At 35.7% G+C, this 26,203-nt stretch overlaps 1 protein-coding gene across 2 annotated transcripts in view; it reads right to left on the bottom strand.

The window, feature by feature from the left end:
- Positions 1–26,203, bottom strand: part of LOC150083313 (zwei Ig domain protein zig-8-like) — a 181,836-nt gene that overhangs the window by 40,684 nt on the left and 114,949 nt on the right. For both annotated transcript variants that reach the window (XM_090377173.1, XM_090377172.1), the window contains exon 3: positions 22,150–22,360. In XM_090377173.1, the coding sequence (XP_090233299.1) occupies positions 22,150–22,360 (211 nt within the window). The remainder of the gene's footprint in view (positions 1–22,149; positions 22,361–26,203) is intronic.

Consider the following 26,203-nt stretch of genomic DNA (forward strand, 5'->3'; position numbering starts at 1 on the left):
AGTTAGATATTTACTTTTACTTTGATGGGGTATTTCCTTATTGGATATTCTGAATATAATACCCCCTTTCCCTGTTTAATATGCTTAATTTTAAATTTGCAGAAGATTGCAAAATAAGGAGGATCTCGAATAATATTCTTGTGATACCAAGCTGGAAAATTACTTGTTTGTTCATAAAAAATAAGTAATCTGCAGGCTATTGAACGATAAATTTGAACATAAAAGTACTTTCTATAAGGGGAACTCTTTACTGAATGAAATAATGATGATAAACAACGCAGATTCCTAACTCTTAGCACAGTCAAACATTACAGGAATATTACCTGCGAAAGGAACAAAACGCTATTTCATATCCTCTTAAGTGAGTGCTGTGTATTTTAAACTACACTTCTATTACCCGTACTCTATTTTCTGAGGATGCATTCAGACAATCGTGAGATGTTTGCTTGAACTACCGAAGACGCGATTTCATACTCTGCAATTGTTCCTCCAGTCGCTTTGAAAAGGATAGAGCGAGCCATTCCAAATTCTAAATTTTTAATAGCAAGATATCTGCCGCTATTAGGAAGCATTTCTTTCTGTCAATTACTGCTGAGTTGCTTACAAATCCTTAGTTTCTTTTCTTTCACAGACAGTGCATTTAATTTTCTCTCATCCAGAGAGCAAAAGAAATACTCCGAATGGATGCTGAAGGAAACACAGGACCAAGAACTAAAAAACTATTTAGTTAAGTGTAAGCTTTCAGAATTATGACTACATAATTTATGGATTGGATTACTATGCCCTTATTGATAAAAAATGCGTTTAGTTAAAACACAGAGATCCTGCAAATTATGTGATAGTTTAAATTATATCCGCTTGTTTAAATATTACCAAAGTAGTTAATTCCAGTTTCTCTCAGTCTGACATTAAAATTCTAATATTTAAGAAGAGTAACGCATTGTCCATTAGTTCTTAGCTGAAATTAAACACTTTGGGGTATCCTTCACCTTCCTCCCTCCACCGCCTTGAGAGTATTTATTGTGTCATGAAAATGATTAGAGATTTCTAGTAAAAATATAGCAAAATGGGATAAAAATAAATCACGAATCTTCGCTTATGTGTTGGGTCACAGTTGCTTAACGTTTGCCGACACCTCAATTGAAATTTTTAAAATTTAAGACTATTCCAAGCTTCAGAATTTGTTTAGCAGTCACAAGAGACTTCACAATTCAGCTATATTTGTCTGGACAGATTTTGTCTAGACAAAATCTGTCTAGACAAATTTGTCTAGACCCATGGATTTAATTGACGTCATATCAGTTATCCTAAATAGTTCCCCTTTTTACAAAAAAAAAAAAATGTATTTAACTAAGTAGGTACCATTCAATATTTGTATATTTAGCCTTTTTTGCCTTTGATATTAAACAAAATAAACGAAAAAAATATAAAGGGTGTATTTTTGTCGGTAATTTTTGATATCTCGGTATATTAAAAACAGTAGGTTTTTTATTTCAGCTTGTAAAGATAATAAAAAAGTAAATAAATCGCCGATTATGACATATTATAAAGTTAAATTGTACTTTTTATAGCATTTAAATTTTTTCCAACTAAAATTCCTTTAGCTTTTGTTGCAGTTATTGTTAAAAACATCATACTACTCGTATTATGCTTTTATATTTTCACTAAACATTGACTGAATTGGATGAGTACTTAAATTCAGAGCATTAAATGTGGATTGTACTGCGCATGCTATGTATGAGTTGTTTAATAAATTGTTACTACAAGCTGTTACAATTAAATTCAGAGCACAGATGCCAACATTAGCAATGATAGAAATAGATTATCATGGATGCTTTCCATATTTTGGATTTAGAATAAATTTCGGTTATCACATTTAGATTATTTTAAAGTAGTTGATTGCGGTGAATTCAAGAGAATTTTATTTGCAATAAGAGATTATTCCTCGAATGAAACTAATTTTGAAGAGGTATTAGAATACATTTTTATATATTTTATTTCAAAAATTGCACTTTAATTGGACTTAAAGTGTAATTTTTGAGATGGGTAATAGTAGTTTCCAGGAATTAATTTATAGTTTATTGACGCGTAATGAAAAATATTACTACTTGAACGACATTACTTTTTCATAAGTTCGCAGTTATGAAATTTATTTCATATTTCGAATGAAACGCTCTTCACGAGTAGTAATGAGCATCTCGAGTGAAATTTGTGATTAAATTATATTGGAGAATATTACTGTGAGCGGCAGTTACAAGCACGAGAGTGATTTTGCGCTGAAAATTGTCTTCCTTATGTACTTCGGCAGCACCCAACGATAGAGTGGATTTTTGGAAGGGAGAAATCGAACTGTAACTGAAAGGGAATTTGAATATAACAGCTACAGTCTTTCTCATATTGGAGTCAGACATGAAGAGCTCATGGTTAAAAGGCAAAACGTTTTTATTTATTTATGTTTTTAGATGCTCTCCACTTAAGAGAGTCTTTTAATTAAATCAATTGATTAAATATGTAGAAGTATAAATGACTTGTTTAAAGAATGCCTTAGGTTCCTCAGAAGAAGAAATATTTTTTAATTTATTATAGTAGGCGCTCCCAGCCAATTTTTCTGGCAACCCCGCTACCTATTTATAATATTGTACAGATAATATCATACAAACACAGAACAATTATAGCGATTTATTGCTGATATAGCGAAACTAACCTAAAGCATATTTCTAAAATATAGCGATCTCTGCTGAAAGTGTCATATACGTTAGATTAAAAAGATTAAACACCCAGCAAAACTGTATATCAGTGAATTGGATGTTATTTTTTGACGAAAACGATTTTTTCAGATAAAAAGCCAATTGGTATCTGAGGAGAATGGTTTAGAATCTCCACTGGCCAATCCATAATTCAAATAGCTTTTCATTTAGGAAGCTGAAATAAATCTGTGAAAGTGTAACCTAGCTCAATCTTGATGAAACCAACTTATTACAAACAGAAAATCGAAATCATTCTCAAATGATGGTGACAAGGACATTTTTAACGTGTCAAGGAGGCAATTCCGGTACAGTTTTTATCTTGATGAAAAATGGGCCTTGTGTGATTATGCAAAAACGTCGCTCTAGTGGGTGGGTAGCACAATTGGTATAATCGCCGTCCTCCCCACATCAGGAAAAGAGTTGAGTTCGAATCCCGTCAATGGTATGAGGAATTTTTATGGTTCTTTTTCACGACGTGGCTGAGTTAGTCGGTCTCAGCCGAGGATAGTATAGTTTTTTTTTTTTATCCTGGAAACTCAGGGTTTTTCTCCATAAAACATCAAATCGACCACAGAACACACACAATTTACAGACATTATATACGGCGCAATATGGCCTAAAATCCTACAATCACCAACAATCTACCTTACTTATTGTCTGGTACTTATACCTTCATAGTATGGGGAAAAAACAGGTTAACTCTGAACGGAGGCATTTCCTCTCGTCTGTCTATAAGCTTTTCCCATTTCTATGCTCAATAGAATGCTCTCCCAAAGTTTGACGAGACCCCCCTCAAAAACGCCTGTATATTTTATCGGAGACCTCTTCGCTTAGCTTATATGCGATAATAGTAAAATATTGTTCTGTTACTACTTGAATTGAGGAAAATTTCTACTCAAAACCAATGATAAAGATGTAGTCTTCAGATATAAAGAGAAAACCGATCGTGCCTCTGAAATCGAAATATGCAAAATGAGTTTGCCACTTCATCTTTCATTGTGCTGAATACAAATAAACGATTTAAAAATAATGCGTCGAAGATGCATCTCTAATAATCTGAACGACGTTTATGATTGATACAACGCACATTAATTACCATTATTTTTTTTGTTTTGAACACGCAACACACAAGTTCATCACGATTTGTTCTGCAAGTACAAAACTTTAACGAGTTTGAACTATCGTTAATTAGAATGATTTACAATTCTGTCTAATTAGAACACGATAGAACTTGAATTCATACCTAAATTCCTCTGTAAACTAAGGCCGATAATCCACATGTCTATTTAAAGTGCATATTTTGTATAATTAGTGGTTGACAACAAAAAAACAGACTGATGACGCAAGAGCACACTGTTGCGTCATCCGGTTTCAAAAGATCCAGTGTGATTAAAATGCTAGTGCAACACATCTGAAGGCGTTAATAGTTTCGAATTCTTATGTCAGCTGGAGTGGCGAAGAGTGATGTTTGTCACGATAACCTCATTAGAAAGAAACGCCTGTTTAGAATGGTAATCATACCTTGGCAGGTAATCAAGTATTTCAAAATGGCTGACTTTTGTTCTACTGGCGACTTCTTGCTGGGTATTAAATGACTTGGAAAGAATACGAAAAACGAAGTTATGCTAGTTATGTTCCAAGTTTTTTTTTGATGTAGGATTACTGACAGATTTAAACATAGAAATAAACCGGAGTACAAAATATACCGCTGGTTATTAATAAAAGGTTATGTTAGTTCTTTTGTCACAGTGATATAAAAGATGGATGCGTCCCCGACGTAAATCTAAACAGTTGTTTAGAACCACGCATTTGGTTGTTTGGTTCTAAACAACAGTTTAGAACCAAATGTACCAAGTTTAGAACCAAGAATAATTTAGAAGAGACTGTGTTTTCATTTCCACATAAAGAATTCAAAAGCCATTTCTCCTTTTAGTTTTAATATGCTTATTAAACCATTCTGTAGTTTTCAAAAATAATCTCAGGAGGCTTTACTTTTAAACAGTAAAAATCGTATTTCTTTTTTTCCATTTTTAGTTAGAAAATAGAAATTACAAGAGTATACGTATGGTTGCTCTTATTTCGAGCATTCCTTCACAAAAGTTTATCACGAATTGATTTTCTTAGAAATATGCTTGAATATTTTCGGGCATATCCTTGAATAATTTCTAAATAAAATTTTAATTTGAATGAAAATTTAATTCAAGTGAGATTTTAAATATATACTCTTTTTAAGAATATCGGTCTAAAATCAAAAGTAAAAAAAAAGCATCTTAACAAAGTTAAGACTCTGCTGTCCTGTGACATTAAAAACTAATTCTGAACAAAATAGTATATGTGTGAGATAAAAATACAAAACCATGAAAAGTTAGTCTGCAGCCGACTAATTCACCACCACGTGAAAAAACCAATAAAAGTTTCTCTCATCTTAATGGGATTCGAACTCAAGCATCATTTGAAGTGTGAGTGATACGATGTTCCTAACCAATGTGCTAACCGTGAGGGTGTTTGATTCCATCACAGACCAAAGGAACGCCATAAAACAACTCTTTATTTGAGACTGTAGCTAGCTGATCTCAAGTGTCGAGTATTTCCCTGCGAATTATTCCGCGTGTTTCATCCCGAAAACCATCTGGCTTCCATAAAATTAATTGCTTAGAATTTGTGCCAAGGCACAAATTCTAAACAATTAATTCTAATCACGTATACAATTTTCCTTGAGGTTTAAATAGTTTTATCTGGTCCTTTTCTTTTTCAAATAAAAAATACCATCAATTAAACAAACATTTGTATGAATAATCGATATGCGTTTGAACATTCATATTTAAATGCATACATTTAATATTTAAATAATGAGTAGAAAAACCGTTATTGATAGACAGTACCTGTGTACTGTCAATTATTTAGAATCTGAAGTGCACCACCGCCTGATAGACTAATCATATACAGAGTTTTCTCCAAAACAAAACATTTAAAGTCCTTTACCACAATGCTCTCTCCAGAACAGTTGTCCAAGGAGGTCCTACAAGGTTCAGTTCTTAGTGCCACGCTCTTTGCAGTTAGGGTAATTAGTGTAAGTGTACTAGAGAATATCCTAGTCAACGTAGACAACTATCTATATGCTGATGACCTTACAATGTTGTACCATTCACAAAATATGCACTCCCTTGAACGAAAAATTCAGCTCTCAATAAACAAAATGGAGTTATGTGCATCTCAAAATGGCTATCGCCGCACAACATCAAAAACCACCGCCATCCACTTTTGTACAAAGCATCTGCTCTATCCAGATCCTGAGTTAACGTTGGGAACCCATTGAATACCAATTAGCAACAATATTCGGTTCTTAGTCTTAATACTTGATAGTAAGCTTAACTTCCAGAAGTAGATAATGCAGACTCAAACTCGCTGTGTGAAGAAGATGAATATACTTAAAGTTATCTCTTCTATGACATGGGGAGCGGATTTCTTCCCATTGCTAAACCTACAGTGGCGGATAAAAAACTGCATCACCTTAAAAAAGTAACATTTGTAGTGAAACGTATAAGATATTGTTTGATTACAGTCATTTTGTTTGTTGCCGTTTCTATTAATACGGCGGTGGAAGGGTATACATGCTCATTAGTATCCTGTTTTGCGGAGATGTAAGCATGGCTCCATACGTTCAGCTGACACCAAGGAAAAAAAAAGTGTAGTTGTTGCTTTGTCCCAGGAAGGGCTTTCTATGCGTGCTATTGCTGATAAAATAGGCTTCCACCAGTCAACATATCCCAGGCGCTGAAATTAAAGCGTAAAACCGGTGATGTGAAGGGAACACCTGGATCAGGTCATAAGAGAGTGACTACGCCTTTCCAAAATTGATATTTGAAACGGCTATACCTTCGTAATCGCCGTGCTAGTGGTCCTGATCTAAAACTGAACTTTGAGATGGCCTCTGGTGGGTGTTCAAACAAGTGCACGAACGATCCAATGATGGCTTTCGGAATGTGGTCTGCATGCCTATTAGCCCAAGAAGAAGCCTTTGTTGGCCAAACAAATGAGGAAGAAGAGACTTGCTGGGCTAAAATTCATGTTTCACAGACAAAAGAGCAATGGGACACCGTCATCGTTTCTGACGAATCGAAATTCAACCTGTATGGGATGGTCTGGAAATGCATAATAAGCAAAGGGGTTGGGCGAATTAAGTTTATTAATCGAACGGTGAATGCAGAAACCTACACTTCTATCTTGTAGGAGTGCCTGAAACCCGTTATTAGGGATCACCACACAGATGTCCCAAACTGCATTTTTCAACAGGACTCAGCACCTTGCCACACAGCAAATTGGTAAGTTTTATGCTATTTAGATTTAATGATGAGTTTATCTTCTTGTCTCACAAAGCTTAAAACATACTTACACCAATGTTTTTCCCTCATTTTTCTCCCTTAAGATGCAGTCACACCTCAGAAATGCTGGCATTACAGTGTTGGACTGGCCCGGAAACAGTCCATATTTGAACCATATTGAAAATTGTTGGTACATAATGTCGTCTAAAATTGCTGAGAAGAAGCCAACAAGTAAGATTCAGCTGCATGAGAGCATTGTAAGGGTGTGGTACCACGAAATTGGGCAATCGTATATCCTGAAGTTGATTAACTCTATGCCAGATCGTTGCAAGGCTGTAATTGCAGCTCGAGGAGGAACAACAAAATATTGAGGACTTATTTTGCTGATTTACAGTACATAATACTATTACGTTAATTTGTCATTTCAGTTTGTACACGTAAATGCAATAAAATGTACGTTTGGTTGTCAAGATTGCCATTTGCCTGAATTCTCATATTTCCATTAGTTACTCATTTTACCCTTTGGGAAGATATTTTTTATATCATTCAATGCATTTGCATTTCGAACATTTCTGCAACTCAAAATGCAGCACAAAACATTATTTGCAAAATTCACAAGTGATGCAGTTTTTTTTTGTCCGCCACTGTATATCGAACTTTAATCAGATCACGTTTAGACTGTGGAGCTCCAGTTTATGACTCTGCACGTAAGACCACATTGGCTTGGCACAATCGACTCCAGCACAGAGCCATCAGGATTGCACTAGGAGTTTACATGACGTCACCCGTGCAAAGATTGTACATGGATGCCAATGAACCTCCATTACATCCTAGAAAAAAAGTTCTACTTCTCAACTATGACGCCAAATTATGTAGCTTCCCCTCCCACCTGATCTGGATACATCTGTGCGTATTTCCCCCACTAAGGAATTATTTTCCTCATTGGGGGAAATACTCCCTGTCAAGCCAAAATTATAAACAGTTACATTAGCTCACGCTATAGACATTGCAGATGCCCTTCAGATATACGTATACAGATGACTTGAAAACTGACACATCTGTGGGAGCAGCTGTAATCCTTCCTACATCCACTGTCTCTGTTCTGTTACCGCTGGAGTGCAGTGTTTTTACAGCTGAACTCTATGCAATCAAAAGAGCTTTGACACATCTCAATAACCTTTTAAGATCAGAGGTCATAATATATACAGCCTGTTTAGGTGTAGTGATTGCTCTACAAAATAAATTGCACGATTCTTGTCCACTTCTGCCACAAATCAGCTCTCAGTTATATCATCTCAGTGAAAATAAACTAACAGTCAAGTTTTATTGAATACTCGGGCGCACTGGAATACCAGGAAACGAATAAGCAGACAAAGCAGCAAAGCACCCATCTGGCTCTGATTCCATCCAAGTTCCGTATACCGATTACAAGTCAGTCACACGACAGACATGTACTGACTTGTGGTCTCAAATGTGACTTAACCAGACAGATAATAAGCTTCGTGCTTGCAAGAGTGCGAATTGATCATACACAATTAACGCACCTCTATTTATTACTGGGGGAGTTGAGCAATGATCTGAAAGATCATTGCTCAACTTACACAAATCATTCCAACTAACATATTGAAAATGAGGCCGATTTATCAGAATTTTTCGCATACCTAAAAATTATTAACTTATATAATAACCTCTAGATCTTTCTCATCTAATATGCTGATGAACTCTCCAACGTAACAGGCGCAGTTTGGCCATAGTAGCCCTTGCGCCATTAAACCTCCACTCCAACAACAACAACAGTCGCCTGAAGAATGTGTATACTTAAAGAAACGTCTTGTTATTTTTGTTAGAAAGCGCGGAACAGCTTAATAAAACTAGCAGTTGTTTCTGCACCGGGCCCCTTATTCTAGTTTAAGAACTCTGCTGTTTTTAAATTCACGCTTACGCAGCTACGTGATTTAGGCACGCCTACTAAAATATTTAAAAAAGGGAGATGATAAATAAAACGAACGAGTACAATGTTGTCGTGATTTCAGCCAGACCATGATACAGTGAAGAAATAATTAATGAGTGCATCACTTATTTTGTAATCAAGTTAATTGTGTATATCGTGTATAATTCTGCATAATTTTCGTTGTTTTGCTGAAGCTTGGAAGAGTTGACGTTGTACTTTTTGCGTTGCTTATTTTGCATGACATTTAGATGACGCCCTCTAGTGGCAAGAATGCCTCTTACTGCACGCATATGGCATCAGATATTAAAAATTCACTACACGTTTTACTTTGTTTAATTAGACAATAAATTTAAGTTTGTAAATTTATAAACGGCATATTTAATAATTTATCAATGACGAGTTTAATTTATAAATTAAGTTTTTTGTTTAAATTTGAGATTTGTTTCTTTTGTAATGAACTGAAAATAGCAACTGTGGTGGAAAGAATTAACTGTACACTATGGCACGGATTTCAAGTACAGTACATCACGTCATTTAGAAGAAATGAATTGCCTGCTTCAAGAAGGTTTTTGTTGGACTCTATTTTGAGCTCTAACTGAATACAAACGATGAAAGAAATCAGGTCAGTGAATAAAACCACTACCGTAAAGTCTTCATACCCGTAAAAAGTGGCAATTATGAGGAAAGAATTTCAAAAGAGTCCACGAAAAATCGATGAACGGTGCATATGAAGTGCTAAACATCACACAATCTACAGTATTCTCAAAATAATATTGACGAGGAGTTGCTGATTCAGCTGGAACATGATGGGATCACTAGTAAGATTCTAAGATCGATTGCAGAGTGGCTGTAGAGCATGAGTTAGAGTTGCGATGAATGGGTACTCTTCAGATTGGTCTAACGATAGAAATTGGGTCCCCAGGGATCGGTTCTGGGACCATTCAGTTTCATAAAATCTGACGTTAAAAGTGACAAAAATTTTCACGTGATGTGAAAATTGGGAGAGTGGTTCAACGCCCAGCAGTAGTTCTTCAGGTTAACTTGTTTAGACATCAAGAATGTTCAGCTAACCATAAGCTATTAGGCGTCAGGTATGTCTAATGGCCCTTGGTTTTCTCTTTACAGGTTCTAAACGATGTCTACGTTATTCACAAAGCAACTGTTAGAATTATCGCACTTTGGAACAGTCAGGAAGCCCGGTGACATTAAAATTACTACTTGAAAAATCATATTATAGTTGTCTCGGGAAGTTGTATATAATTGGCCTTTCATTTTTGAATAATTTTATTATCCTAGAACTACGATATAAATGTTCCTCGCACCCTTTTCCTTGAGAATGACAATGCTCCATGCCACTTCGCTTTGGTCTGCTTCGAGGGGCTGATAGCCAAAGACCTGACAGAATAAAGAATCGACAGGTAAAGATATGACTGGACAAAATGCCGAAAGTACCAGTGTGCTGACTTGACCGAACCCACCAATAGGGGCTCACTGGATACAGGGCTGGAAAAGTCGATAAGGATGACCTGCTCCTAACAACGTTGGTGTTTATAGTCCAAAACTAAATCTACTGGACATATCAGGGTGTATGAGTACATCCCTAGCGGATTGCCTGCTAGGGATGTCCTCATATATGATAAATCTGCGGAATTGAACGAAGTAAACAGATCACGATGGTTGTGTTTCGAATCTAAAATTGTATACTGTAATTATTTTTAAAACCCTTGTTATTTATATGCCGTTTAAATATTGTGTACAAATCCGAACGTATGGAGATTTAAAAATACCCAAGGATTGTGGTTTTTGCTATGGCAAACTGGTGGTTATTTACTGAACCTCATTTGTTTGATATCAAACAAACAAATAAGACTTTTGGTCGATATGATTTTGAAGGAATAAGAAGTTTTCTTTTAAATTGGCTTCTCTAGAATTCTTAGTGTTCAAGAACCTTGTGCGCATGCTACAGTTTGAAAACTGCTGTCACAAAAGGGTTTGAAGAATTTCTCTGAAGCCATGTTTTTTTACAGACAAGTGTTATCTTATTCATTTTATTTTATTTCTTCGTAAATTTTTCCTAAAGGAAACTCCATTCTCATCCCATTTCAAAATAGTAAAGCTATTTTGAAATACATACTGTTGAAGTTTCTCCGGCGAATACAATAACTTTTGAACAGATATAATAATTTCTTCATGAAACACATTTACCAGGGACTTTGAAAATTTCGTGGCCTGAGTATGAGAGGGTAGTGGTACAGTGTTAAGAATTTATATACTTAGTACATAACACTTCAAATAATAACCTACGAAGTTTCATTCAGTTTCAGTAAAATCTTCCTTTGATTCCAGATCCTGGAGCCAACAAAACTGTGTGAATGAGCAATGATGGACAAAAAAATTAGTCGCCGTGCAATCACTAATATTTGGGAATAACGGGAAAGATAATTCATGAGGATATAGTTACAACATTGGGGGGAGGATGGCCTGCCTATTCTATGGTTAAGAAGTGGATAACAGAATTAAACGAGGGAGGGAGATCTTGGAAGATGACCCACAATGTGGAAGACCTGCAACGTTCATCACTCAGACGTTGTTGACAGTGTGCATGATCTGGTGATGATTGATCGACGAGTGACAGTTAACTTCAGTGACACCGTTTTGGGCATCTCTTATGAACATCTGTATCACACAATTATCACACAATAACAGAGGTTCTGGCTGTGAAAAAAGGTGTCAGTAAGTTGGGTATCAAAATTGTTGATATCATATCAAAACGCACAAGTGTTGTCAAGCCAAGTGAACATTTGCATCGTTTTCAAGCAAACACTGGGGACAAATACAGCAAATATTTGTGACCATTGATGAGACGTGGTCCATCACGCTCAGCTAGAGACAAAGGAGCAGTCCAAACAGAAACACAGCTGTTCTCCCGCACCAAAGAGAGCCAACTCGATTCCTTCTGCCGGCAAGCTGATAGCATCAGTTTTTAATGGATTACCTTCAGAAAGGCCATGCGATCATATGGGCATATTATGCAGACCTTGTGAGCCACTTGAATAAAAACTTGAAAGACAAACGTCGAGGATTATTTAAAAAAAAATGAATCTTGTTACACCAGGACAATGCGCTTGTTTCCAAGTCCCTCATTGCCATGGCTGCGCTGCATGAGTGGGACTGAAATCTTGGACATTCCATCCCCCCATATTCATCAGATCTAGCACCATCGAACTTTCACTTATTTCTAATTTGAAAAAAAAAAAAAAAAAAACAAACCTAGCTCGCATCCATTTTCCCACTGACAGTGAGGTCATTGCTGCAACGGGTGCATTCTTGGAGCTACAAGAGAAACTTTCTTTGTAGTTGTAATGAGCGCATTGCCAATGAAATTTAGCTTCTGTATGTGACATTCTTATTAGTGGCGTTACAAAGTTTCCTGTACATAATTTATTAAATACATTAGATAGTCTTTAATCCATTTCACTAATATATTTTAGCGATGCATTTTATAAATTATTATTAATTCAAGGTTTTCTTATCCCAACTTTGTTTATGATTTCCTAATGAGACTATCCTAAGATCTCGAAGTTCTTGCTGAAAATATTTTATGGGAGCCCACAGAACGCAATGATTTAGTGTGTATATTTTTAGTAATGTATTAGATGAAAACGTGATGTTAACATCCTCTAAATTACATAAAGATATTATTTTTCCTAAAATAAAGGAAGACGTTCTGTTACTTTCGCATAAACTGAGAACTATAACAAATTTATTATAGGGCCAATATCATGGAAGGCTGCGGAACTTAATGCACACTGAATTAAAAAATAAATCCTTTCGAGCCTGTGGTAATCAGTTCATAATCCCGTGTACTGGGTGTATGCTCCTGTTGTAACATACTGTATTTATTATTTTCATGTTTAACGTACTGTATTTATTTTGTAAGCTTATGCATCTCCTGTTTTTCTCACCTTGATTTTTACCTCCTATTTTTATTACACGATTATTGGTTTTTGGTTGTAATTTCATTGAAAATAATCTCTTTGATGACAGTGTAACTCCGTTATTTTCTAGAGAATATTCATATCACTTTTATTTCTTTTTTTAATGAAATTGCCAGTAATCCATTGCAAAACAGGTTAGTCAAACTTAAATTCTTTTACCTTTGAAAATATAATTGGTGTCTGTTGTCGCGAGAAGCTATTCAACCATTAAAAAAAATAAATTCTTTGTCTCTTCTTTTCCCAACCCTTTGAACAACTTTAGCTTATGATTTGGGACATAATTTTTTTAACCCCTGCTGCAATTCCCAATTTGCTTTGCCTCCTTTAACACAATCACTTGATCTAGTTCATTATCAGACACAGATGTTTGATCTACACTTCCGGTCTTTGTTGGGATATGGATCCGGAAACGCGAGAACGATTATTTGTCAATGTTTCAGTACTGGAAGAACTGAATCATGGGGAATGCACCACCAAGCCTTCTTTTAGCGTGGCATCTTGATTTCTTCACGTTTTCTTGTATTTAAAAATACAAATCTGCATATAATGATGGCGGAAACTTGAGTTTTTAATATGGATTTTCGGAAAAGATAAGTGCGCGACTGATTTAAAATAAATTCTATATTTGCAAAATCTATAAACCATTTAAATGTTTAAATAACATTCTAATGGAAAATAAATTAAAATGTTTAATAAGAAAAATAGTATTATAATATTTTGCTGGTTTCTTTTTAATTTAAAAAATTGTCTACTAAAGGAAAAACTGTGATGGTTTCAGTTTCGTAATCAAAGGGCCAGTTAAAAGAGGCCGTAGAGTTACGCTATTAATTTAATCCGAAATGTAATTTTGAATTATCATTAGATAACACCTTGTCACAAAACTGCTACATACAAAACTGCTTTTTAATAATTTAGGCAGTGAAGAACTTTACTTCCGCCAGTGTATATATACATTTATTGTAGCTTGTATCTGCATGTTCCTGAAACAGTTCTAAAAATATGGTATTTGACGATGATTTTTTAAATGCGAGTTAAATTTGAATTATGAACAGTCAGTCTTTATTCTGTGATAATTAATCCGGTTTGTTTTAATTTTTATCCAAAACAACTAAATCGACTACAGAATACGTACAATTTACAGACAAAGGACACTGACGCCTTTAATAAAGCTGCATTAATGAAAAAACAAAAATATAATGATTGGCGTAATATGTATGAATCCACGAAACCGTGATATTTAAGCTGTGGCTAACACTTAAATCACTGAGTGGCCGCTTTATTAGGTACGCCTATCCTTTTCATCAAATGGAGCATTCTTTCAAAAACATCATAATTTGCGCCGCGATATAAAACAGATGGACGTATACATGGAAATGTTGCATAATGTGCAATTCAGCGCGAGAATGTGGAAAGATTTAAGTGACTTTTAACGTTGGTTACTAGTCGGCACCAGACTTATGTTATGAGTATCACGTAAACTGCAATCCTGCTGGTACGACTATGCCTTAGGTATATCGAGATTAGTCCAGTAACTAAATAACCTTCAGCCAATCCTGCGCTCAGAAACAGCTCAATAATGAGAAAGGACAGCGGAGATAGAGTAACAGAAAGGCTACAGTCAGTCACTTATTTCTCTATTTGTTGTATTAGGCGGTCTCTGCCAACCTGTGGCAACCCCGCTGCGTGTACACAAAATCATTGGAACAAAAGGGCGTTAAAAAAAGGATAGTTTCTGAAGTGGAATGTATTACCCAGATCATAGAGTCCAGTAAAGTCCAAGAAGCTGCTTTTTGGATATAGTCAATGCTATTGGATATAATCACTCAAAGAGTCTGCCATTAGGTTTACACAATCACACAACAAAGCCCATAGAACACTGTCATTATATTATGGCGTACTGTAAAGAAGTTATCAACACAATCTTCGTTATGAACATACAGTTGAACGCGCGATCCGTTGTGAAGGCGCATGTACAGTACAGCAGCACAATATATAGGATCAGTCAGCAAATAACAACCCATTATAACAGTAGTACCGAAACACATTTCAGATTGTACAAGTGGTCCACATTGTAATGTGGTGTCAAAGCCGAAGACTAACCGGATTCCATTACTGTCAGCAAAACACAAGAATATACGGTGGGCTTAGGAACAACAACACTGGACAGTGACGAATGGGGGGGGGGCATTGCTTGATCTGATGAATCCTACAGTCTATGGTTTCACGTTGATGGGAGGACCAGCAGAATATGATGAAAACAGCATGAGCCCATGGATACATTGGCAGGGATGAAAAACTGTATGCTGGTGGTGGCGTTGTAAATAGTATGACGAATAACTTTGTGGTACACTTGTGACACTTGATACGAGTTTAGCAAAATTTGAGTGTGTGTTAAGCTCCGGAGCAACTTAAACTAAGGCTAGGAGCAGACAATATATTCTGTTTTTAAATTGCATGTATTGCGTGGTTGATTTCCCTGTTCGCTGGACGGAAAGCTTGAGTTTCCAGAAGAAAAAACTATACCACCCTCGCCCGAGACCGAACTAATTCAGCCAAGTCGTGTGAAAAAAAAAAAAAAAAATCTTTGCGCAATTGACGGGATTAGAACTCTGTCATTTTTCCACCCAGTGTGGAGAAGACAGTAATTTATCAACTGTGCTATCCACAAGGGCCATTTTGATGCCACAGATTCTGTGGAAATTGTTTCCGATCAGACGCATCCCTTTATGGCTGCAGCGTATCCCTGCGAATGGATTCTTTCAACAGTATGATGCGCTACGTCACAAAGCCAGAATTGTACGGAACTGGTTCCAGAAACTTTAGACTGCATTCAGTGTCTCCTGTGGTAGCCTACCTAGGCATCGGATCTCAGACTAATTGAGCACCTGCGGGATGGCGGTGGAATGAGCTCTCTAGAGTAAAGATCTGAAACCATACAATTTTCAACAACTGTGAGAAGTAATTGAGTCAACGTGGACCATCATTTCCTGCGATACGCTTTCAACATCTCGTTGATTCCATTACATGGCGAACCCATTCTGTTCTGATTATTCAAACGGGACCTACTCGCTATCAGTTAAGTGTATCCGTAATAAAAATGGTCACTCAGTGTAGATATTAGTGTACTTTTAAATCTAGCTGACAGTGGTGGCCATTTTAATGTCATTTCAAGATTGTAGCTTTTTCATTTAAGATAGCGTCTGTTATCTTAAATAAAAATAACCCGGTCAGAATATATTGTGTTCTAAACAGCAGGCGCTTTCAGTTTGACTAATAGCCACTTTGTTTCAGTATGGATCATAGAAATACTCCAATCAGGATACACTAGTAGGTTCTTGCTCGCACTGTAGATTTTGTTGGGACCAAGGTGGAAACACCAAAGTTACTATGGGAAGGGGCAACACAAACATCGTTACTTATAAATTCTCTTTTCATCGGGCTAGTGTAGTGCCTTATCATCACAAAGTACAATCTATTTTCTCTACTTTATTAACTAAATTCATGGTGCATCTCAGCTAAAAGTTTGGAAAGTGGTCGTTAAACCTCCGAAAAATTCCAATGAGCTGTTTACAAGCTTCTGTTTTAGCAGTTTAGGAGAAACTGTAGTATCATCCCTTATCTGATTTTGTGCTTTGATAAGTGGGATGCTTTTCAATAATTAGCTTATTGTAGTAATGGTGCGCCTAATGATATTGCGCACACTATTCGTAAAGCTGATCTGCACCGAACAACCCAGCTGTACCGAGCCCTGAGCTTTTAGGAAAAGTAGAAGACCAGTAGAGCTCGAACATCAGATGCGCGCTGACGTCAGCAGTGAAGTTTTTAGAGTTCGTATATCCACAGATTATATGAATCATAATTTTCATTTTTGAGTCGAATCGCTATATATAGTATATCTATCTAATTTTTATACGCTAGTCATACTTTCTACTTCTTGAAAAGTTTGAAAATTATGAAATAGCAGTGTTATTTGACTTATTGAAATTATAAGTTCGAAGGACAATCTTGTACTTGCAGTTGGTGATGGGAATTTTTAGAAATAGTGCAATACCAAGGCAACTTAGAGTGAAGGCAACGTTTTTTCTACTTGGACGCTAAGAAGATTGCATTAACTCGGCGCATATAAATATTATTATCAAAATTAATTACTACTCATGCGGTATGGTAGTAATTCCATACGTTGAGCGAAAGAAAATACATTTACCACATATTTAAATTGCCTCGTAGAATCCACAGCTAAAGCAGAGAAAAATGTGAAAAAAATTGTTAGAATTATGAAATAAATTGTAGTCTTGGCGAAAAATATTTGTCTAAATAATGAGGCAGCGAAAATGTACAGATAAATAAAAAAAAACAGAGATAGAGGAACTAAAAAGTGGTTTTCATAACGTGGAGTGAAAGGAGGCTGCTCTTTATATTTTCTTTCAATTTTAGATTTTCCCGTTTTTGATCTTAATCAAAAACAGTGTACAGAGAGGCTCAGAAATATTTTAATAGTTATTGTTAACAGCGATCGTGTAATTGAGTATTACTACTAAGTACACAAACTTAATTCTACTAGAAAAGAGCGAAAGAAATAACAAGCTGATATTTGTATTCCGTACACTGCACCACTGGAGGATCTATATATACTGTTCCCTCTATAGCAAACTTCCTCTCTGTCTATATATATATATATATATATCGATCAAGGGGAAGGCTTAAAATAATTCTTATGGCCGACAACATAAAGAATCTAATCTTCTTATATGAGTCATGCCTTGTAGGCTTTTAGGATAAGGACTAAAGATTAACTCTTTTTCCAGAGTCCATCCAAGCTAAAGGGCTTATTTCCTGTTTGTCTTCTGACAGGAAACCACACTGGCATTGAAACAAACTTGTGCACTACTGAAATTCCACGCACGGCCGATAACCTGCAGAAGCAAACACACGACGAAAGTTAAAACCCAAGATTTGTGCAATCAGCTGCTTCCCTATACATCAAAATAGCCTTCTGGCAACATTGGATATTAGATCTAGCAATGCGTGAGAGGAAGAATTATTACACAGCAGGCCGAAAGCCATCGGTGATCCGGTGAAGAATGAATACAAATATTCCATCCGAGTATTACAATGAAATCATTTTTTTGGATGAACGTCCTTTTAATGCTCCTCCACGCGTGGTATCGGACTTGGCAGCAGTATTCATTCTAATTCACGAAAATCAGAATTTCAGTGTGTTCAAAGTCGCTCAATTTGCTGTGATGTCATGGATTGCAGATTACTCTAATACTTTATACATTAATTGTTGGAAAGCAAAGCAGAAAATCTTCATAGATTACTCCTTCTGCATGTATAAAGACAGTGGCCATAGCCTTGCAAGGTTTATTTGTTTCTTGAACTTCTTTGAGTGGTGAGAGTCTTTATGGTATCATCCTACGCAGCTTGCCCTCTCGTTATGATCCTTTTATGCGCTTTGTATCCCAACAGCCGAAGATTATTAAGTTTTTTATATTTCGTAAAATACGCGGAATTTACGGACAATAACCTGACGCCTGATTGCTTTAGTCGCCTTGGCTTAAAGTTTGTTGCTCCACTCTATGCCGGACTGCTTTGATATACTCGTATGTGATAGAAGTTGTTCAGCGTACTGTACATATAAATTCTGCATACAGTTTAAGCGGGTTTCACGTTCCCTTTAACCAGAAATTTGATAATTCAGCGCTGTTCTATCGGATTGGTAGTTCTAGAGGCATTTTATATTGTGCCTACTGCGCAGAGATTAGAGCAAGCATGACAGAAAGTTGAAGCAATGTTGCCAAAACCAGTCATGAAAACCGTTTTGTCTTACTAGTGTTGGTATTTATACAAGCTCAATACTACACTAATTTGTTAGCTGGTGACGTTTCAGAATTCTTCCCGAACCCCATCTTCAGACCATAAATGGTATGAGGGCGAGATATAAGAAGCTGTGGTATATATGAACTTAATAAAATCTATTTGTTAAGACATTTCAAGTGGTGTAATAGTGTTATTCTGTTATTATAGGTATATATTAAATATATGGTGTTAATTTTACTGTATCGATAGAAACCACATTATGCTCTATCCTAGTTATATCATTTTAATGTTTTTATTTAGTACTGTACATTGCTTTGTACTTTGTTGTAAAATATACGATTACTCCAGTTTTTATTTCTGTTTGTTTGCATTCAGTAATACTGGATGTATTTTCTTACATCCGTTATTACTGAAAAAAATCTTCGTTTTATTTGCTTTATAGCAAAACTTTACTTTTGAGTTGATCTTTATAAAATAACTTGAAAAATAAATTTAAGTGTATTTTCTTCAATTTGTTAGCTAATTGATTAAGTTTATTAGCTATTGTACGTATATTTATTTAGAAACCTTTCTTTATTTTTTAGATATAACTAAGTTATAACTGCAGTGCTGATTTGCCCTGTTATATTAAAAAAAAAAAAGAACAACGTGTGTACCTGTACGCACGAAAGATGTTTTATTTTATGTGAAAAGATCCATACGAAAAGTACAATTGAGAATCAAAACCTTTAAAATTTTTAAAATCGAACAGCTATACCCGAAGTTATGTACAATGTAACGTTTTATTCTCACGCCCGCCACTTATTCTACCGAATCAACGTTAGTGACTGAGTTAGCGCCATCTAGGAAGTGAGTCTGCGTCATTTCCGTCTGCCATTTTCGTTACCAATCGGGTTTACTTCTGGTAAAGTTAGAAATTTAGATGATTATTGTTTTTACATGCAAATTCTTGCTAGCTGAGGATCACATGAAACGTGACATCTTTTTACTAGTTTTCATTTGTCTCATTCAATGAAGAATATTTATTTTCATTTTGATGGTATTGCACTACTGAAATAGTTTTTGAGGAAATTTAAAGATCAGTGGTTTTCACCATATAACTTTTTTTCGAAAAAATGCTGTTATTTGAAGTAGTACATTCATCTTATGGAAAAAGAAAAGGTATTTAAGCAAACTTGCATTCAATAACTTATAAAATTATTAAAATTTCTAATAAATTACGAAAATGTGTTATTTTTCAAATATTTATATATACAAATAAATTGCCTGATATAATTAATGTACAGTATATCGCTTGTAAGTTGGAATATTAAGCTGCATTAATTGAACCAGTTCATTTTAATTGAATACCAGATTTTCTTAATTTCGGAATTGTTTAGATGCATTTTTTTTTTTTTTTTTTTTTTTTTTTAACCACTACAGCGAAACTTACTTTTTCCTCCAGTTCAACGCTTTCAAAGCCCTTATGAAATTCTGAATCCAAAGATTTTTGAGATATTTTATTATAAAAATTACCGAAAATAAATTTAAAAAAAAAAGTTTTTTATATCGATTGAAATTTTCCTATGTAACTTTTTGGGAGAGGATTCCTGCTCTTCCAAGGATTTCTCGTTGTGTTTGAAGTCTGAAGCTCTAATGTTAGGGATTCTCAGAGGGAGACTAACTATTGGAGCGCGCTATGTGACATTTTTTATTAGAACAAAACGGAGTGGAAGGGATAACGAATATCAATAGATCGTCTCTGATTGTATTAAATTTCGTCCTTCTGGTGTTTAGAAGCGATTCTCTTAAAAGTTCGAAAGTGGAACTGTTGATCCCATAAATTCCTTTATTTCATGTCGGTGGTGACATCCGCAAAGTGGATCACATCGATTCATAAAATCTCCTTTGCATTTCCAGATGAAAATAATTTCATGCAGAAACAGATTGTTAAAAAAAAAGTTAAGGAATTTTGCTGTTATAGTTCTCAAAATCGTACAGAAAGCACATGTAGAAATTTCAATTTTTATGCTTTTTTCTGAAAAATCGGGGCGAAATACTTTGAAATGACGATTTTAATAAAAACTGATGTTTCCCTTTTGTTTATGGTCCATTATTATGTGATATCAATGGTGGTTAAAGGCCTGGCATCCTAAAAAAGGGTTCCTTATGAAATCCTTTTGACATCGAAATGGAAATAGGTTTGAACGAAACATTTATACAAAAAACACGGCTAGTTTTACACTGATACGCAAAATTTAAGGACCAGTCAGGGTTTTCACCTGTAGCTTCTCATAGGAGTGGTCTGGATATGGGAAAATCACACCAAAGGAACCTCGTGATATACAGAAATGATGAAGGAAACAACACCGAAAACAAAACGGTACAGAGGGACTTTTTTCAAAAATCGCAACATAACAGTGGCTGCCATGATAGAGTTGCATCACTGCCAAAGATATGGAAGAAAGGGAAGAGGTGGTCCTCAGTACCCCTAATGTCGATGCAGGCTTTGCACCACCTGTCCATACTTAGAACAACGTTGTTGATAAGTTCTTGCGGTAACATCGTCCATTCCTCTGTCAGCGCCATCTTCAGCTGGTGAACATTTTCTGGTAGGTGTGGACGTGCCGCTAGGCGTCTCCCCAGAGCATCTCATATTTCTTCAATGGGATTTAGATCAGCGGAACGGGCAGGCCAATCCATACGAACAATGTCCTCACTTTCCAAAAGCATATCAACAGCTGCAGTGCGATGGGGTGTGGCGTTATCATCCATAAACACCAACTTGGGGCCAATGGCACCTAGTAACAGACGCACATGGGAAAGGATTACCTCAGTGCAGTAGCGTGCACTGGTTCCAATACCGCCTTCCAGTATCTGTAGTTGTGTACGTCCATCCAAGATAGTTCTCGTCCCCAGACGAGAACCATATTGTTCTTGCCATATCGATCCCTTTCAGTAAGGTTTGCGGGGTGATACCATGTGCCAATCTTTCGCCAGATTAGCTGACGTCCAGAATCGCTGCTGAGACTGAATCTATTCTCATCAGTAAAGAGTACTTTAAGTAAAGATTTTGTGGTTGTATTCTTTAGAAATAGTGTTGGTCCTTAAGTTTTGCACACCAGTGTATGTTTGAGGGGGAAAAAAACCTGACATATTCCACATAACAACAGTTGAATATAAATACACTACAAACCTTACCGTGATATACCTTGTTACTCTGAGTTATTAATTATAAATTCGGTATTTATATAATCATTATAATAATGCGCTAATTAATTAGAATCTCGGTTTTATTACTGAGAGAATAAAGAAACACTTTTTATTCTTACCTAACACAGATAATGTTACAAAGAAGCTTATCAGAGGATGTGTGTTTACTTGACATTCATAGAGACCTTCGTCTGCGAGTTGGGCTAGTCTAATTTGTAGCATCCAGTCTTCAGAGTGTTCCATGTTTACAGACTGGAATCGTTCATCTGCTGTGTATGTTGTTAGGCCAACTGTGAGAACATGAAAATCCCTTCTTCTTATCCAAGAAACCTGCAAGCAGAGAATGAAAACAGTGGATAAATATCTAGATTATTAATACAAATGAATGTTATTATATGCAATCTTGATTGAACAGAGTTTCCAACTTAGTTTTGGGATAGTTCCTCGTCACATCAATTTTTCATGATATTATCGCGGATCAGCCTTTTTTTTTTGTCCATTTGGAGAGGTCAGGGTTCGAATCCCGTTGAATACTAGGAGAATTTTCTTCTGCGGGTTAAGCCCTCACAAACATAGAATAACAACGCCATCCTACTATTAGATAAAATTGAAAATATGCTCCTCTGTCACAAAATTACGCACATTTTATGCCCTGTGGGTAATACGGTGCATATAAACACCATTCTCCCAACACCTGGTGGAAAAGGCCCGAATATATATCAACTCAGTGACTCGAGGAATTTTTATGGGCTTTTTCACAACTGAGTTAGTCGGTTTCAGTCGAGGCATAGAAATATTATAAACAACGTGTAAGATGTCAGTCTTACAAATATAGAGATTTAGAGGTTATGGGAAATTTTGTAATTTGGGAATAATTTAATCTTTGATATGGAAAGGAATTTTGACATTTAAGAGAAGCATATATGAGATTAATACTAGATTTAGAAAATAAGCGATTACAGATGTGCAAACTGAATAGCAGTCAAATGGAAGAGAAAGTAAGATATAAATGTAGATCCGTGGGAAAAGGGGTGAACGGTGAGTAAACAAGAACAGCCGTCCCATACTAGGGAAGGAGTGGTCATTAGTGAACCAGAGGAAAAAGGGTTACTGGAAACTGAACAATGGGTCGGTGAAATGCAGGTGATTAAGACACGTTTGATCTATGCGGCAGCTGGACCTAAGTCCCGATGGGTTAGCGTTTGGGTTGAAAAAGACCAGGTCACTGTGGCGGCTTTTTAGTTAAGTTGACAACATTTTCGCGAATGTGAAAGAGCGAAAATGGCTATCCTGGGAGACGACAGCAGACATGAAAGGATTGTGCTACCCTGAGAACGAGACAAGAAAATTACAGAACACACGGGTTTGTACAAGGGGCGAAATAGTTATGGTAAGTTTTTTTTAACGAATAGAAAAGAGCGAACGATTAGGTGAATTCCTGGGATTGATAGAGAGTCCTGGGGAAGGAGGTTCAAACGACCGGGGAGACGGAGAAAAAAAGTAAGTCGGGCAGCGCAGAAATGTAGGGAGTGCAAAAAGGGCCCTAGACAGTAAGGGGAAATGTAGTTAAGAGTAGAAAAGTAACCGGATGGTTAAGGAAGATAAGTAAAAGGTTATGAAAGCCGGTTAAGTGAACCAGGAAAGGTAACGACCTCTTGGAGAAAGATACATCTGAATGATCTGTAGTAAAGGAGGAGTTGTGTATTCAAAGCAGGAGAAAGGATGCCAGACCTAAGCAGCCAAGAGTTCCGGAAAATTATCTGAAGCAGATTCAGGAGAAAGCAGATGAAGGAAAGCTTTAGAAGATAGCCTAAGATGGAAGCCGCCTGAAACCTCCCTGGAGAAGAAGAGAAAAAGATAGAAGTAGGTGAGCGATATAATAAGTACACTAAGTTAACAAGGACTGTTAGTAAAATAGTAGGATAATTAATGAAAGGGGGTAGTCATAGAAAGTAAAGTGAAAGATAAATTATCTCTGAGGTAGATATACTAACAGAGTTTATTACGTTAAAAATGGGTTATTGTATAATGCAAGGGAAACGAAGGAATGAGTAATAGATGAAATTGATACAAATAGCTATAATGTGTTAGAAGGGTAGTAAAGTTTATAAAGAGGGATTCTGAATATGTTTTAATGATAGATAATTAAGTTATAAGAGCAACTCTGAATATAGTGTTTTAATTGATGAAGATTTGTTGGTTTATCTGAATGCCTGATAACAAGTATGGACTTTAGAATACTGAAGATTGGTATACAAGTATATTGTAACAGAGTGGTGAGAACACAGAGCTGAATGATGAATGTAGTATATTTGATTATTACTATATGAAACAATATTGTATACATGAGTAAATTAAATAGGTATAGTGAATGTAGAAGTGTTAGGAGTTAGTTAGGGAATAAGGCAAGAAGAATGAATCAGGTGTTTTTTTTTTTTTATAATTGTCAAATCAGAATAACTAGTAAATGGAAACTGTAATTAGAATAATATATGCAACGTATCTCTGAGTCAACATTGTAAATTAGGGGACTGTATGCTTTCTAATTCAATTGTATATTATGTTGTATATATGTATATAATAAATTTCATGTTTTGTTTTCACTTTGAGTCCTGTTATTCTAAGTAACTCACGCCTTGCTTGCCTAGTTAAAAGTGTGCTCTCACACAATTTGGCAGGAGAATCCTGGACACTGATTAAGGGGAAACAAAAGAAATTGCCCTCAAGAGCTTGAGAATCTTCTGTGAGATATATAGTGTGTAGCAGTCAGGTGGCAACAAAGTGGGGCCTTGGTAGGTGTGAGGGGCATCTAAAAAAAATCTTCTGTGAGATATAATAAAAATAGATGAATATAAAAACATTTAAATCTCCCCCCCAACCCACAAGCGAAATATGGCCCAAGTTGCTGATGCATCTAAAACTCTACAATAACCAGCCAATCCTTCTTTGCAGATATTTAAAGAAATCTGTAGCTGTTATATATAAAGGAATTCTCTTGCATAGCGAATGCATATTTTCAGATATTTCAACGCATCTGAACTTGGGAAAGCTTATGGAGAGTTTAGCAATAATTAAAAAAAAAAAAAAAGAAAGTTCAGGTTAACATAACCCCGAAAACATCTTCTTGCTGGGTTCACATTACTTTCAATTTTGCAATTTATTAGCGCAAAGTCGGCTGACCACTGGCATGTATGTCGAGTCCCTGAGGATACGTTTCCACTTATATTGGTATTTAGCATGATAGATCACTTGCGCGTATTGTTCGAGGAGAACCATTATGCGACCTTTCTATTCCCTCGAGAAATTTTACTTGTGGATAGCTAAAATGACTACCATGAAGGATTGAAGTGTAGACTTATTTCAACTATCTGAGGGATTATTTGTTCATCGATGTGAGGAAAATATCTAAGCTAAAGTTGGACATTTCGAGCACTTGTGAATTTTTGTATAAAAAAATATTATTAAAAGAAATGTAATTTAACCTTCGCTGTCATGTCTTCAACACGGTACATCAGAGTTATTATATATATTACGTAAAATAAATGTGAAAAAAGCTTGTAGTAATGAATTTACAATAAGAATTGTAATAAATTATATAAAAAAGAATTTGGATAATTAAATTTGACTCTATATCCTTATATTTTCGGCCAGTTTTGTTAATCATAGCAATTAATAAAAGCTGATTTATTTAGATACCTTTTCTTTATTTAAAAGCAGCACTAGATTCAATTGTAAAAACGATTGGTTTGTATTATCCGCAAATCAGGAATGTTCAATGTTTTTTTGGCTTGGGGCCAAAACATTGAAGGCCGTGGGCCGCATGGATTGCCGCAGCAAGCGGATTACGGGCCGGAAGACGGGTTCGTTACCACTAATTTTGAAGTGGAATTTAATTTTGTTTTCTACATTTATCCTTAGTTTTTTTTTTTTTTAATCACTTAATAATTAAATACAAAAGTCCGCCAGTTATTACATAATACTAATAAAATTCCCATTATCCGATTATAATAATACTGATAAGTTCTGAGGATGATACATAAAACGTGAGAAAGCAATATAGAAAAATCAAATTATTAAAAATGGATGTTTTCAAAAGTCAGTATGAAAATATGTTTTGTGACACGTTGGTTTTAAATTTGGAAAGTGCACAACATTTGGAGGTTACCTACATGG

This window comes from Mastigoproctus giganteus, chromosome 7 (genome assembly GCF_048544385.1).
Source record: "Mastigoproctus giganteus isolate SK-2022 chromosome 7, ASM4854438v1, whole genome shotgun sequence".
Taxonomy (NCBI): domain Eukaryota; kingdom Metazoa; phylum Arthropoda; class Arachnida; order Uropygi; family Thelyphonidae; genus Mastigoproctus; species Mastigoproctus giganteus.